This window comes from Sprattus sprattus, assembly GCF_963457725.1.
Source record: "Sprattus sprattus genome assembly, chromosome: 3".
NCBI lineage: Eukaryota > Metazoa > Chordata > Actinopteri > Clupeiformes > Clupeidae > Sprattus > Sprattus sprattus.
Genome location: NC_137922.1, coordinates 54035369 through 54052873, shown reverse-complemented (window position 1 = coordinate 54052873; position 17505 = coordinate 54035369). Strand labels below are relative to the sequence as shown.

Genomic DNA, 17505 nt, shown 5'->3' with positions numbered 1-17505 from the left:
CAGCTCAAGCACCTAAAACTTCTGATTAATCTTTGTCACCAGATTGTGGCTATCAAATTCTTAGGTAATCGATGTGTGATCGATCCCTGATCATGAGGCAATCTATGGTTAGCATCGATGATGCATTAAGTCATCATCTATTCACCAGTTTTATATAAATGTATTTCTGTGCGTGTGTGGGTGTGTGCTAGTTAGGTTCAGCAATGTATAGGGTGTTCTATGGCTCACAGGAACTTTAAATAAATGATAAACCACAAAAACCTAAATGCTGTCTACCTAATAGGCTATCTTCTACTAGGATACCTTCTCATGTTATTCACAAGATGAGGCTGCTAATAAGACAAAATTCACAGATACAATATACAGTGTATGTATCTACGCTGATTTAGCAGCATGATAACAGGCATATGTAGTGCAAAACGTTGAAACATTAGTTTAACCGGATTTTTAAGCAAAACTATGAAGTTGACTTTAATTTTGATGCTTTCCCCCGCCGTGTTGCCGCCAGTTGTCGCGTATTGTCGCCTGCTCCACAGAGGGTAAGGTAAGGCAACGTGAGCACAAATACTTTTTCTTTGGTTGATTCAACTCGATCTGTTACAACTCCACTCTTCCGTCTACAGCCTTGGAGATGCATTGCTCCTTAGCGTGCATTATGCATCGACATGCAATACGCTATATTCTTAAGTAATGTTGTTGGCATATTTGGACAGAGGGACAACTATGCATATATTGGCATTGTCAGTGTACAAAGATCTCAAGAGCTTTATAGGGTAAAAAAGGTAGAACATTTGGCTATCACTGTTGGAAAGCAAAATGGATGTGGTTTGTTTACATCTTTCGTTGTCGAACTATCAGTAGGCATTCCAGCTGGCGATGTGAAACAAATGAGGAAGCAGGATTTTCCGATGGACTTCTCCTTGACTAGCCTAGTCTCTGGCTAGTCTGTAAATGATACAATTCTGGTAAATTATTTATAATAAATGATATGATATCAACAAATTCAGATACCCTTAAATAGACTCATCGTTTGAATTGCTAGGTGATTGGATTAACGTTTTGTTTGTTTCCACCGTAGTTAATTCGATAGCCTACTATAGTGGACGTTTTCATTTTTTTTTTTAAATTATTGCAGATTTCTAGATTATGTTTATTTGTTACTTTGTCAAATGTTAGAAAAAACATGGAATCAGGTGAATCATGTGGTCTGTCTTTTCTTTGATACACACTTTCATAATTTGATTCAACAGCAGTTTTTGTTAACTGTGCCCTGTGCATTGTGCCTTTCTGAGCAGCCAAGACACAAAAATGAATATTGTAATTTACCTTTATTAAAAAAGTAGGTTTGTAGAAACATTGAAATGAGTTCAGTATTTGATTAAATGTTCAGCACCATTGTTACAAAATCATGTTCATTGGATTTCCCTTCAACACCATAGCACAAACAAACAAATGTAGGCATTCAGTAGTAAAACAAATAAATTACAAAGAAGAATACAGACAGTAATGCATTTGACATCTTACTCTGTCTTAAATTGGCCATATAACATTCAGTCTTTCATAGGCTATCACTTCCATTCAGGTGTTTTCTTTTGACCATTGCTCCAAGTACAAAGTGTCTTATAAACACATATCATTTATGTGTAGTCATTTTTTTTATTACTTTTCATATTGTTACACATAATGAACCTTGAGGCAAGTTTGCAAACCACTTTGTACTATAGTTGCAGTAAGCATCTGTATGCTCAGGTTGAGTTCCTTATAGACAGTGAAAGAGAAATATGTTTTTTTAAAGTCATGGATAACTATACTGTTTGTATGAATGCTATGAGATTTTGAAATTTAAATGTTACATGCATCAACACTGCAAACTGCCATAAAATGAAGGCTTTCCATATGTAGATCTGGACAATCACACAGACAGTATCCAGAAAGCTATTCTGGTAAGTAGAAATATGTTAAGTTAATTTGAACATTTCAACAGAAATTTCTCGGTACAAACAGACCAGAGCAAATGTACAATTTACTAAAACAAAAGTGTTAAATGTTGCACTTAATGGGGGAGTCATTTGAAATACAGTGTTTTTTGTTGTCAATATCTGTACAGTCTTCCACTACAGGGTGAAATATCTACACTTTTAGTAAGTGTGCATAAATTACCATCTCAATGACATTACCATATTTAGTTCCAAATCAATCAGCCCAATCAGCCACACAACCAACAATTTCCCTCCTTCATTAAAATGTGCTCTAAATGCTTTCCAAAAGCACTCGAAAAGTTAGGTCGTACTATGTAAAATTCTCTTGAATGAATCAGAGCCCATGTTTTTGGAGTAAAACATGATGTCTTGCAAGTGTTCCATTATGTCAACAGTGCAATAGTTGTTTTTGCTTTTGTGCTAGTACATTCCTTCAAAGCATTTTAACATGGCAATACTTTTAAATCCTTCACACATTTATTTTCATGGATCTGAAATGACATGTTGAAATTACTTCTTTAATCTTTTTTTTTTTTTTTTACATGGGGTACAATAAATATCCAGAGAATGACGAATGGACATATTGCCCAGCATAAAGTCCTGCTGCTTGATCAGATGGTAGCTGAATATATACTGTGTCTCCTGCCTGTAGGGGCAGCACTGCGCTTCCTGATGCTTGATCTAGGAAGCCCTTTTTGTATTCATCGTATGTGTACATCAGTGGTTCATTGTTTCTGTACAGTGCAACCCAAACATTGGCTCCTTTACAATGAACGTGATAGGCAAAGTAATAGATTCCGGGAACATTGCAGGTGAAGACACCTGTTTGTGGATTATAGTTCTGATTGCCATTATACAAGACTTTGTCGAAGATGACTGGACTGCCAACTGGAGGGAAAGGGTTTGTAAGCTGTGCTGTGAACGCTGGCATTTCAAGTCCATTCCTACCGATAAGGTCTGCCCCAGGCTTCTCTTTCCCTTTGTATCCTTGTTTCTTACCATCCAAACCTGGACCCAATTCAGGAAGAACTTGCGTGATATCTGGAGGCTGAGCAGGAGGTCCAGGAGGCCCTGGTGGGCCCGGAAGACCTTGTTGTCCTGGAAGACCAGGGAGGCCGCCAGGTCCTGTTTTTCCAGGAGGTCCGACAGGTCCTGGCAATCCTGATTTTCCTTCACCAGGGAAGCCTGGTTTACCTGGAGCCCCTGATTCTCCCCTGTGTCCTGGAAGGCCAGGTGGACCAAGTGGTCCACCAGGGCCCATTAGACCTGGAATTCCTGTTGGTCCTTGTAAACCTTTATCACCTGGATATCCATTTTCACCTTTGTGGCCAGGCTTTCCGGGCACTCCTGGAAGACCAGGTAAACCTTTGTGTCCATTTTCTCCTTGTGGACCCAGTGGTCCTGGGACACCTCTTGGTCCAGGCTGGCCTCCTTCTCCTGGATATCCTGGCTTTCCTGGAAGGCCAGGAGGCCCTGACTCACCTTTTGGACCTGTAGGCCCCTTAGGCCCTACAATCCCACCATCTCCTTTTGGCCCAGGGAAACCAATTCCTCCAGGAGGTCCCATGTGTCCTGGAAGGCCTGGAGGTCCACTAAGTCCAGGTGGGCCAACCATCCCTGGAGGTCCACCATGACCCTTATCCCCTTTTGGACCTGGTTGACCAGGTAGACCACCATGTCCTTTGTCACCTTTAGGACCTGGATATCCTGGTTTTCCAAATCCAGGTTGTCCTGGTCCTCCAGGGAGGCCAGGTGGGCCAGATGCCCCCTTGCCACCAGGAAGTCCTGGTTTTCCAGGCAATCCATCTAGGCCAGGTTTGCCAATGCCTTGTAAACCTGGTGGTCCATGATCACCCCCTTCACCTGGTGGACCAGCCAGTCCTGGTTCTCCAGGGCCTCCAGGCTTTCCTGGTCCTCCTGGGACTCCTGGAAGACCATTTAACCCAGGTTTACCTATACCTGGTAGACCTGCTGGTCCTGGTGGTCCAGCAGGCCCTGGATGCCCTTTCAATCCTGGCAATCCTGGAAGACCAATCCCTTTGTCACCCTTTGGACCAGGAAGTCCAGAAATTCCTGGGTGGCCCTTGTGACCTGGTTCTCCACGACCCCCTGGCTGGCCAGGAAGTCCATGTCCACCAGCTTTCCCTATACCTGGTAGTCCTGGAGGACCTGGAACACCAGGAGGTCCTGGCAATCCATTTGGTCCCGATCCACCACCTGGACCCAACTCTCCCTTTGGTCCTGGTGGTCCCATCCCCCCAGGTTTACCTGGCATCCCTGGCATTCCAGGTTTGCCAATTCCAGGATAGCCTTGTGGACCAGTGGGGCCTGGCTTTCCAGGTGACCCAGGCATGCCGTGGCCTGGTAACCCTGGAGGACCTGATGGGCCAGGAGGTCCTGCTGGCCCCACAGGTCCAACATCACCTCCATTTCCCTTCTCACCTCTAGGAACAGTCTCACCTATGGAAAACAACAAGAAAATACTAGTATGAGTATGAGTTTTTAGCAGTGGGGCTGAAAATATTATTTTTCACGGGGCAATGCCCACTGGTGGCATATGACATGCAGCAACGCCAAACTTTAGAAGTTAAGCCAGCTTCTATTTAAGCCAAAATCTTCTATGGCACTGTGGGTTAAAAGCATGACTTTCCGGTACTTAGCCATCGTTGCCACTATTAAACAAAACGTACTATTGTTACTCAGCTTATAGCAAGTAGTTGAAGATGATGACTTAATAGTAAAGTATTATCGATCTAGCAATTTTAAATTTGAAATGCACTGAAACGCTATGTTTTAGCCATTGTTATGCTTAACTATAGCTAAGTAAGTTTAAGCATGCGTTCGATAGCTCGCCGCACAATGTTGCCGCCAGTGGCCGTGTGCCTTCAAAAGCCTCATTGGGCCATTATGGCATCATAATCATCAACTGAATCATTAAATATGTTTTTTGAGCTGTCAACTAAATAATATGACTGTACTGTGATGGAACACATCCATATTGTCATGTACTATAACTAGTAGCACTGATAAGAGGCACCTTCCATACACCTTTTAGTTTCTCTTCAGCCTGTCTATATATACACTCTTTTTCACTCTTCTTCCTATTTTCCGTGGTATTACTCTGCTCATCAGAGTCTGCAGGTCGACTGGAAGTTTGTAGTTTAGAGTTACCATTTCAAATTCCTGGCTCCAAAGAAAAACTTAAAGTTTTTTTTTATGTAGGAATATTGTGGGCATGGATTAACTCATGGAAGAATGAATAGCCTCACTGAAAATGTCTTTATACAAACAGGCTGAAAGGTGAGTTGACTTCGCCAGAGCATCCTAGAAAATGGGTGTGGTGCCGAACATGCACAAGGTCGGAATGAGTAAAGTCAGATAACGGCGTTACACCTAATTGGCCGAGGGAGCAACCAAACAAAAGAAAGGTGGGAGATACCGAACGTTTTACTTTTAAAAAGACTGGCCTGCCATTCTTACGGTGACCAACTTGAATTAAATGCTCAGCCAGCAGTGAACGAATGTCATCCATGGTGTGAATACGGAATAATGAATTGCTTTTTCTATTCACATACAGTAGTCTAATTAGACTAAGGCAGAGGACGAAATACCACGCAACCGATTACGACTATAAAACACAAAAAACTTTGATTTAAAGTGCCATTATGCAGTAATTGTACTTCAGGGTTAGGGTAAGTATAAGCAGTTTTACCTTAAAATAACAGCTTAAAAAATTGGGGCGCTACGATGACTTTTAGTATGGAGAATCGCTTCTGTGCCATTGCCATACCAGGGTCCATAGGCTTAATACTAGGTTATGTAGGTTTGCCTGAAGCCGCCCGGTTTCTACTGTCTGCCGAACTAGTAAGTAGCTTATTTGCCACCTTGCTTTGTCTTTTGTTGCACCTGCTTGATGTTTGACTGTGTTAGGACAGTTGTTGACTAACTAGTTTGTCATAGTGTCAAAGGAAGTTCATTTCAAGAGGTTTCGCTAGTTATAGCCGCTAGCATCGCGTCAGCGATTTGCAATTTTTCGTTATGCTGTTTTAAATTTGTCAGACATCTCCTTCGAGGTAGTCACCCAAATGTCAGCGTTTAATTCCATTTCAATTTGAATATGTAGCCTATCACATGTTATGCATGTTTGGACATGATACAATCTAGGGTGAAATAAATTCTCCAGAATGTACAGGAGATTTTGACAAAAATAACGTTGGACTGTCATGAAACCTAAGGGAGCAAAACACTAATCTGTAACATTACATTTCCAAAGTAACCTTCCCAAACATTATAGTTCTTGCACCTACAACATCTGATTCATTCTATGCAACAGATTGTGGCTAATACATCCTTAGGCTATTGACGTGTTTATTAAGTTAATTGCGTGGTTGCGATCACGGATTGGTAAAGCTAACTATGGTTAGCTTCTGCTCACCTTGAAATTGGTGATGCATTAACCAAGTAACCTGATTTCTGTTATTTTTTGCTGTCAGACTTTAGGTAAAGGTCTAAAGTCTATACAGAGATGACTTCAACATATATTTTATTGAACATAATCAAATTGTTCGTAATGAGCTAGGGTCATGAGTTTCCAAGAGGCCAATTTGCCACAATAATCTCAGAATTTTTGGTGAAACGGTTGTCGAGCTAGTGCCCAAAAAGTGCTTTGAGTCCAGGGGGTACTAGCATAAAGGGACACACCCACCTAGGGACTCAAACCTTTTATTCTGTATCAGGTGGGGCTAATCATGCCAAATGTCATGTGGACCAGTGAGGTCAAAGTAAATGATATCATCGACCAAAAATTGGTGAAAAAAAAAATGGAGAAAAGAAACTTCAATTATATGACTGGCAGTCAAGATTAAGCATGCAGTTGTTTGTCGTAGAAAGTCCTCAACTGGGTTTGGGCTTTAAAGAAATCGACACATGACATTGACAACTCCTCTTTAAGTTTTTTTGAGTGATGACAGGGAATGGTCAGCTCTCAGCCCGCTGCTTGTTGACTCGGTGGAGCGACTAGAAGCTTTTTCATTTTACATTTTCATTTTTCTTTCGATTTTTTTCTTTTATTTAACATTTATTTTAGATTTAGATTTTTTTGCTTTGCAAGGGCTGGTGTTTCCTTCAATGCCAGTCTACTAATGATTGTAGAACTATTTAGAGGACTGGTGTTTTATGTATCTCCAACAAGTCTTCAGTCAGTCACCTTTTCCTTTTCCTTTGCCCAGGGGAATCGGCATCTGCGGGATGTCTTCTCTGTACTGTGGCAGGATTGGCATCTCATTGCCATATGGTACATGGTGCATATCCTGGCCTAAGTATTGCTGTTGGGGATACGTCTCCTTGCCGAGGGGCATATGAGGTATCTGTGCCATGGGCTGGTGCTGCTGGGGCAGCTGCTTATGCCCGTAATACGCTCCTGCGTGGGCATCATGGAACACGTAAAGCTGGCAGACCACAAACAGCAGGTGAGCCGAGGGCAGAGCCCCTGCCATGTCCTGGGGAGGGAATAGGAGAGGTCGAGAGAGAGAGGAAGAGGTAGAGCGAGAGAGAGAGAGAGAGGTAGAGAGAAAGGTAGAGACAGAGCGAGAGAGAGAGAGGTAGAGAGATAGAGAGAGAGTGGTAGAGAGAGAGATAGAGAGTATTAGTAATAATAAAAACAATTACATGCAATGATCTTGCATTTCACATACACCCTTTGAATCTATTTTTCATTATGTATTAAATAAATACCTCTGCCTAAGATATCCTGCACTTTAGTTTATGAACACCTCGGGATGACGGAAGGTTTGCGCAGCTATGTGATCTACCATGATGGATTAGGAAATAAGGATGACATATTTGTGATGCGCTTATGAATATTATTTGCATGATGTGTATGTTCAAACAATGACATCATGGATTGGGCCTTGAGTTTTTATCCAAATTACAGTGAATAAATCAACCTGATCCACAGTCCTATTCAGTACCCTGCCTATCCATGTAAGGCATGCCTTCAGTGACCGTGAGGGAATAGCATATTACTGAGGGTATAGATGAGACACAGTTATCTGTTTGGGATTACAATGGAGCAGGAAATGAAAGACCTGATTGAAAATATACAAATTGTATTGTGTAGAAGGATGAGCATAGACATTGAGGAGGAGTTGTGCTTGGCAGCAGGATAACGGGAAAGCTACAGGCCCAATTTCATGAAACTGAGCTCAGTGGAAGGGTTTAGCATGGGCCAAGGAAGAACCAATTCAATTTTGAAGCGGATCCACGGATTTAGTTTCACTCTCATTTTGCTCTCCGATTGCCTTTATAGTGTAGACTGTACTAACTCAGAAACCTTTTCACTATGACACTGCCTTATGTAACTTACAGATGTCAATATCAGCAACGTTGATTTATTCTCTTAATAGATAGAAATAAAATGTAGTCAACATTAAATGCAGTAATCTATTACAGAATATAGTGTATGCCTTGGGTGGGAGGTGTGCATGTTTGTGGTCAAACATGTACTGTTGGTAGGTTGGGACGGTTGGTGAGAGGGGGGCTCATTCCATCATAAGCCATACACTTGTGTTATGAAGGCACACTCACACTTCTAAAAGAAGGTACATGGATTCACGGTGAAATATTTGTTGAAATAATGGAGTACTTCAGGAGGGAACTGCTGAGACACTATACTCAGTTAAGCAACTTGTCTGGTTGGCTCAGTGAAAACATACAGTATGCACCATCACTTGCCTGGAAACACAACCATAAAGCTAACATGGCTTAGTCATTGATGAGGGTACCGTGGACGACCTATAACTATAACTTATAAATGTCATCTTTCCATTTAAAAAACAGGCACAAAATGATGGTGTGTGTGTTTGTGTGTGTGTGTGTGTGTGTGTGTGTTTGTGTGTGTGTGTGTGTGTGTGTGTGTGTGTGTGTGTGTGTGAGAGAGAGAGAGAGAGAGAGAGAGAGTGTTTGATGATCCCATCTCTTTTTTAATATATTTTGATAGTATTAAAGCTTAAACACATTACTGGTCATGTGTGTTCCCCACACTGTGAAAACAGGATTATAATGATGAGATGAATAACTGTCAGTTGACCCATTCAGAAAGGCTTGAACAATTACAACACTGTCAGTTCAGGAGGCAATCAGTTCAAGCAGAGGTGTCGAAACACATATTGTACAGTAAGGAAATTCTCCATGCGGAGTCATTTTATGATTTCCAAGAATGCAAGTAATTTGGGTTCTACTTTTTAGCAACATCAGCAGCATTTATTCCAAGAGAGGGAGAAAAAAAGTTCTGACAGACGTCCTCCCACACCCCCACCCCTCTTAAAAAAAACGGGTCATTTAGATGATGATTTGCACATGCAGTGAAATGCAGAACAATCTCTCTCTTATTCTCTGTGTTTTCCTAAATCTTCTGTCGAGTGATTCTGACAGTGTACGGCAACCTAAATGGCAGGAAGTGTTGAAGTGTTGCCTCGAGCCCAGAAACCAGGCTTAACCTCTGGTTTATCTCTCTGACGACTGGGGAACAAACGCGAACATGGGGGCCTATGCTGTGTAGAGGCACACAGGTGGACAATGTATAATGCAAACCAGGGATTCTGTGGGGGGAAAAAATACTTTCAGGAGCTGGTGACTCTCACTGTGCTGCCATATGCTGAGACTGTTTTATGCTGTTTTATGGTTTTCAAATGTTTATTTTGAGAGACTTATAGTCAACCCAAGCCAGCAAATTGTGTTCGAGAATTTATTTATTTTTTTGTCCACAATCAGAACAAAATTCACATCAATCAATGTTAAGAGCACAGCCATGTAATACAGGCCAAAAAAACCACCACAATTTTGTGAACTTTTATTCTTGAATGGCCACACCACAGATGGATTGCTTCTCGTCTGCATAGTGGCAGGAAATCAAAATGATCCATAGCTTATTGGCCTCAATAAATATGTGAAGGAGTGCCGAAAAATGGCCTTCTATGATGGGAACAGGACAAAATATCTTGAAAAAAGAAGGGTGGCTAAACAACTTTGTGTCAGATTTATTATATCATTCTTTCCCCCTTTGGGTATTTTTGAAAATGATGCATATGAATAGGGTGGGCACACAATGTTGATTGATCTCTAAAGCATACATCATGAAATATCTCATATATTTGAAAATAAAACGTTTTGGGGTGGATAAACAGATAAACAAAACAGAACATGCACATTGTTAACATTCCACCATGTCAAGAATATTTAGTTCCTGCCCTCTGAGTAAATTACAGGAAAACCTATTTCCCAGATAAAAACTATTTATCTTTGCTTACTGTACAGTTATTTTTGGCCTTGGGCCCTTTCGGACAAATTCTATCGACCTTCCTTGAAATCCCACCGTACAGTAAAACTTTCGAGTGACTGTGAGATTCTGCAAGGTACAACCTGGTACCAACAACCTGCTGTTGGAGAATCAGTGATATTGGTGTTTGTCCACAAGGGGGCCCAGATGTACATATGGCTGTGGTTAACATTGTCAAGATTTCACAGGTATCAACACTTTTGATCTCAGTGAATGTTACTAAACTAAACAATCCATAAATCATATGGAAACATGTATTATACATCTCTATAAAAAATTAAGATAAGATAAATAAGATAAATATTTTAAAACGTATTATATATGCCAGTTATTCATATTAGTAGCTCCATGTGCAATAAATAACCTAATTCTTTTAAACGTGATTTTAAACAACGCTGAAAAGAAAAACCTCTCCATGCTTAGACCACTAGACATCATACATGATACATCTAGCTCTAAGCAGACACATACTGCTACCACGGGGAAATATGAACATTCCTGAGAGAATTTTTACAAGATGTAAAGTAAAAACATTTCTTTTTGTATGTGTATGACTAGAATGTTCACGAAAAAAGCATCTGGGTCCCCTGACAACAGGAGAAGACATTATCATCCGGGAAACCTCCACATTTAAAACCAGTTTGGATACACACGGCTACCCAGTGTCGGCCAGCAAACTGTGGGCGTCTAGCAGTGAAACAATATTACACTTGCCAAATGGCCAAGTCACACACTGGGCCAAAGCTGATGGCTTTCACCTCTGGGGTGTGTGCTATTTGCCCTTCTCCTCCTTCCTTCCCTCCCTCCCTCCCTCACATCCTTCCTTTTTGCTTTTGCTTGTCTGCAAAGTACAGGAGAGTCACGTCTTTCCACTCCCTTCTGTACACAGAGTGCAGTCTTCCTAATGAGGCATGATTACCATCCCTAAAGTATGTCTGCCTTGTGTTACCACAGGATTTCACAGACGAACAGGGCTGGGTGAATAAGAACTGGTGGTGTTAAAGCATGTGCTTCCTAAAATTCAATTTTTTTTTTGTATTGCATTCTATGGCAGTACAGCATAAAGATGGCTGTTTCTGGATTTTCTCCTATTATCTAAGCCGAACCTTTGAACAGGTTGCTTCTCCTCATTTTTCTAAATGTTTTTTTTTTTAATTAATTTTTTTAAGTTGCATAATTTGTCAAGTGCACACAGAATTAAGTGGTATTTGATGTGCTTCCATTGAATTGGAAATGTAATAATGTTTCATGTAATGTAATTTGATATATTTAAATTAAATGCAGAGCTATGAACACATACTCTGACATAACAAGCATACCTCTGACAACATCTGTTCATGGAAACTTTGTACACACACATCTAGAGACACATAGTGTACACGCTAACAGGCACCTCACGGGCACACTTGGCTGGACAGTCTGATTCATGTTGATGAATAAGGAGACACACTTGTGGATGGGTTAGCATGATGGCAAAGGATGAAAGGCATAACAACAGAGCAAAACGGATTTAAAGACACCCTCCACAAATAGAATAAGTCACTCAGCAAATCACAAAGTAAAAGAGACAGTGAAGAGCACACATCAAATGATTGTTTAAAATACAAAATATGCTTTCGATCTTCCTGTAGGTAGTGGAATGCTTACATCACAGTGTGAGTGAAGGTCAATAAAGTTATTCAAAGGAAATGAGAATTGAGAAACACGAGCACGTGCCATCTTACCCTCAGCGTGGCTTTGTCCTAATCGATCCAGCGGCCCCCAGTAGAGTGTGGTATGCTCGCATTCGGCGTGCTTGGCACAGCGTCACTTCTCTTGTCCTGCTGTCGGCGGGTGACTGTGGGCATGAGTAGCTCCCAGGCAGCAGGTCTGGGGCAGGCAGCAGGAACCCTGCAACCATGATGGATGAGCGAACGGGCTGCACTTTGACTTTTCTCAACATGATGCTGTTTTAACACCGGGTCTCAACCTGGCCCCTGTAGAACTTGGCTCAGGTTCAGGGAGGGCCTCAATCAATGTCTTTCTCTCTCTCTCTGTCTATCTGTTCCAGTCTCTCTCTCTCTCTCTCTCTATCCATTTCAGCCATCCTCTCTTTCTCTCTCTCTCTTCGGCAAACTTGTCTAAATCTTTTTCAATATGTATTTATTCCCAACTGCAGGGTGGGAAGGATCTGTGTCAAATAACACTCCTCTTCACATGCCATTCAATTTGTTGGGAGAAGAATAACCTTGGTGTGAAGTACAGTGTAAGCTATGTGCTGCTCCGATACACTAGCCCTTAAATGAAAAAAGTCTCAATGGGCTCCAGACAAGTTTTAACTGCAAACCGTTACTTTGCACATCTGTCTCATGGTACATTGCGGCCGATATCACTAGGCCTTGTTTCTCCTATGGACTATCCATTTATCACTCGCCCCATCAACTGCTATAACTCATACACCAGTCTGACCCTGTGGCTGGGGGCAGAGAGAAAAAAATACATAGACTCACGTTTGTCACCTGTCATTGTTTCATGGGATCGAATCATACTGATACCAAAGAATGAATAATTCAGACGGACCAATACGATCACCACTGCAAGGGCTGTATGATTGAATGCTACACAGATGGATCTTAAAGGCACAATATGCAACAATTATGCTTCAGGATTAGGGTTAGGATAAGCAGTTTAACCTTAAAATAACAGCTTAAAAAAATTTGGGGCGCTACAATGACTTTTAATATGGAGAATTGCGTCTGTGCCAATGGCATAGCAGGGTCGATAGGCATATAACTGCCTTCTGTGGTTTTGCCTGCCGATGCCCGCCGACCTGACTTTGATTACCTTCTGCTGATCTAGTAAGTAGCTTATTTGCCATCTTGCTTAGTCTTGTGTTGCACATGATTGATGTTTGACTGTGTAAGGACAGTCGTTGAGTAATTAGTTTGTCATAATGTCAAAGTCAGCACATTTCAAGAGATTTCGTTAGTTTTAGCTGCTAGCATACCTTTAGCGAATAGCTATTAATCCTTAATGCACCTTTAACTTAACAAAGTTAATAATAACAGACTTCCTCAACAGCTCAGTGGGCATGTGGTAGACAACACCAGAGGCCCTCTTTATCACAAACACACAAGTGAGCATCAAGGTTGGCTTTTACCAAGGTAATTCAGAGTCAGTGTACATTAAAATAGTGTTGCTCGACTGAAGAAGTGTGGGTGAATGAAAGATAAGAAGAATGGCTGTCATGACTGAAGGGCTTGTACAACCAGAAAGCCACATAACAGATGAACAGAACATTTAGACAGGTACCTGGGAATCTCACAGTCTCACAAGACACTCGGAATGCAAGAAATATATCAATGTCTGGATTCCTCCAGAGGGAAACATAGTTCCTTTAGAGTTGGATTTATGGAAATAAGAAGATCGAAACTACGAACACCACTACAAATGCCAGACCAGTCATCATATGCCCAACTGGAGTTGGCCAAAAGCAGACACGATGCTGCCAATGTCGTCAGTCAGGAAGACTTCACAATGAATCGTGGATTTCAACCAAAGTCCAGTACCCGGAGATGGGAAGCAGCAGCTGAAAAGATGGGAGTAGATTAATACTGTTAAAACTGCCTAAAAGTTTAGGCAGATATCCAGAACGTTTACGAGTGCCCCTGTGGGCATTGATCCGCAAGTTGTGAGAGTGGTCTTAAAAGAATCTGCCAGAACAGTGACACACAATGAACAGCTGCAATACTGAACAGAACCATCAAACTCCCAGGCCTTAAGTGAGGATGTAGGAAGACAAGTTAACTGTGTGAAACTGTGTGAATTAAATACATGTAGATTTAAATAATTTGTTTGGCAGACACTTTTAGGCAAAGTAACGTTCATGTCACAGTGTCCTAAAAGCCAACTGTCTGTCAGAGTCATTCTTGATGTATCCAGTACCACGGACAGAGCCTCCCTAAAAAAAGCAGTTAGAAGGGCTTGGTTTCAATTAAATCCTTATGTTTATGTGCTGTGTTTGATTAAAATGAGCATAAACATTAAAACCCATACAGAATGGCAATACATGCATTGCCTGTTGTATGCATATTTATGTGATGTGCTAAATTGTGCTGTAACACATGATATACTGTATTCTTACCACAGGTACCAAATCTTTAATTTCAACTATAAAAAGTAAATGAGCTTGCATTAATACCAATTACAAAATAAAAGAACTTACATCAAAACGTAACATGAGCAAAAATGACATTTTAAGCTCGTATAATTCCATTCCAGTGATGTTGACTCATGTATAGAGAGTATTGTCATGAAAGGATCATGAAAGGAGGAATTATGAAAATCATTGAAGTCACTGAAGTCTTTAATATAACTTGTTTTCCCCAGATGCCACTGTAGGGTGTAGTTATTTTCACTCAACACAGTGGATGAACCTGCCAACCCTCCCAAGTGCCCTGTTATGTTGCCGTGGGAACAGACTCAAAGTCAAAGTCAAAGTCAATTTATTTTGTCTCCCAGGGGAGAAATTTGTTTGGATCTGGGCAATAGCTGCATCACATCAGTACGAAACAACATACAACATACAACACACAATCAGTTCATCACATGGGCAAGTGCAAAATTGTTGTACATAGTACAACTCCCTCTAATTCATCTCTGTGGAAAAGAACAGGTAGCTACCAAGCAAAAAAACAAATGTCACCTCTAATTTTCCTGTCCTAAAATGTTTCGTTTTGGCTCAGCACAATTTCAATATTATTTCACACTATTAGCACGGCGAACGATTCTTAGGATGATAATGTCTTGGCCAAGCTTGAGTCAACATATATTTTACATGTGGTTCCAGTCACTATGGGAAGCACCTGTACCCTGTACTGTGCATAGTCAGCTGGTTGACTAAGTTAGCGAGGACACTTGGTAGTTCCCCCTTACATGAATGAATAACAAGACAAGACCTCAAAATGAACCATGTAGGTTATGTGTGTTTCTTGTCTGTGCACCTCAACCTTAAAATATATTATTCAGGGTGACCATATCTTTTAGCATTTTTTTTGGTCATAATTTTACTTTTAATTTCTGGCAGATGTACAGTGATTTTGATAATAGGAATAAATAAAGGAAACTGAAAAGGGTTTCAGATAAACTGACAGATGAACAAACACGCACTGACGGATTCCCATGCTGTAAGCTTTTAACCATTTAACCATTACCAGTGTTCTTGGTCGCTGAAAGCATTCCTCTTGCCCATAAATTTTAGTGCTTGTTTTACACATGCTAAGACTTTTTTGCACTCACTAAAAATGCTAGCCAAAAACCTGAATTGGAGACACTGTGCGCTTCTACGAAGGACATGGAAAATCACTGCGAACCCCAAAACGTCTCTAAGTGCGGTGTACCCAGAATCCAATATCTGAGCCATGTCCAAGCTCAAGGGCAACCTTGCCGCTTAATCTCCTTGTTTATATCTTAAATTCACATGGCCGCAATCAAATTCTCACTTCACTCCCTGAGGCTTACATTGAAACAACAAGTGCGCCAAAACAACTGTGCTACTTAGCTGCGAGGCAAGCGCAGTGAAATATGCATCCTTTCAAAACAAAAAAAATACATAAAACACGCAAAGGACATTAAAACGGTATTGTCTTATTACAAACAACAGAGCAAGGATGAGAAACTGAACAAATAAAGCAACAGTAACAATAAAAAAGACATCAGTGAGAGAAAAGACAGTGGAGGAGTGTTGTGTGTGTGTGTGTGTGTGTGTGTGTGTGTGTGTGTGTGTGTGTGAGTGAGAGAGAGAGAGAGAGAGAGAGAGAGAGAGAGAGAGAGAGAGAGAGAGAGAGAGAGAGAGAGAGAACTACATTTCTGTACTCCTTAGCTGCCAACATTTACAACCACAGCAGTTGTCTGGTTGGTTATAAGCCATTGCTTTTATCGCCCTGCCTAAAGGCCGAGTCTAAAATAATCAAATTTCCATTTCTTTCCCGAGTGTCCTGACTGTTTCCAGATGCTCTGTACAATCCCTGATAAACAATCGCCATCATATTTCGAATGTCAGCTATGCCTTTTGTTCTGCAAGTACATGTCCCTGGGACTAATTGTTCACGATTTGTAAGATGCGTTGTGGATGTGAAATGTTTGTTTTATGACCCTTTTTCGAAACGTTAACAGAAATATGGGAGATCTTAATCTAAACAGAAGCAGGAGTTGATTCTAGCTCCCAATGCCTGCCTTGTCATGCCATATTGACAACACGAAGCAGCTTTGAATCCAACAAAATGTAAATATCTGGAGGAGACTTTTCAATCTTCCCCTCAGCAGCTGCAAATTAACCGTTTCATTCAGTAAGTGATCCCAGACTGCTGTATACAGACGAGCAATGCAGATCCATCCATACGGGGCTGAGCGCTCTTAGATGACTGGTGGTTAAATTGCATACAATGGTTTAAGAAAAGCACACGCACATGTACACGTGCACACACGCGCACACGCACACACACACACGCACACCCAGATACACACAAGTTCAAGGTAGGGAGGAATGAAAAGCCTTTGATAGATACAGCATGTAGAGTTAGATTTATTTAATATTTTGAGTTCCCGGAATCTCATCTGCACAAATCTTCAAAAGAGTCTGACTAAATTGTCTGCACTTCTGAGTCACATTTGGCTGTTTCATTTCCAAACGTTCACTTTCCAAGCCTGCGCAAACGCAACAACACAGTGGACAGTAGGACCTTGTCGGAAACACTCTTAAGCTCAGTAAATTTCACGCGTATGGACAGCTCCAGGAGCACAGCTCTTGCTCCCCTTGACCCAAGTGTCATAAAACTTCACCATCCCTTAAGAGACACCGTCCATTCTCACTTCTGACAAAACAATGGCTTCATGTCAGCAAACAGAAGGTAGAGACAGGCGTAGAGAGAAAGAGAGAGAGAGAGAGAGAGAGAGAGAGAGAGAGAGAGAGAGAGGGAGAAAACAAAGTGTGTCTGTGTGTGTGTGTGAGAGAAAGAGAGAGTTACCAGAGAAGGTGAAATCCGCTCTGCCCAACCAATTTCCCTCCCCACCACAGCCAGCACCGCAATTCCTCTCACACAAAAGTTTAACTGCTCCCCAAGGAAAGGTCACACACCCCCCTCCCTCTTTTTCTTATCTGTCATCATGTCATTCTCTCGCTCGCCCATGCTCTCTTTCTCTCTCTCTTTTCTG

The 17505-nt window shown here is 41.3% G+C and overlaps 1 protein-coding gene across 1 annotated transcript in view; it reads right to left on the bottom strand.

Moving 5' to 3' along the window:
• Window positions 1–1378: 1378 nt before the first annotated feature.
• Window positions 1379–17505, bottom strand: part of LOC308361961 (uncharacterized protein) — a 20576-nt gene continuing 4449 nt past the window's right edge. Inside the window, exons 2-4 of the mRNA XM_080834448.1 lie at window positions 12039–12204; window positions 7186–7477; window positions 1379–4439 (exon numbers count right to left, since the gene is read on the bottom strand). Of these exons, the coding sequence (XP_080690574.1) occupies window positions 2518–4439; window positions 7186–7474 (2211 nt within the window). The 5' untranslated portion in view covers window positions 7475–7477; window positions 12039–12204 and the 3' untranslated portion in view covers window positions 1379–2517. The remainder of the gene's footprint in view (window positions 4440–7185; window positions 7478–12038; window positions 12205–17505) is intronic.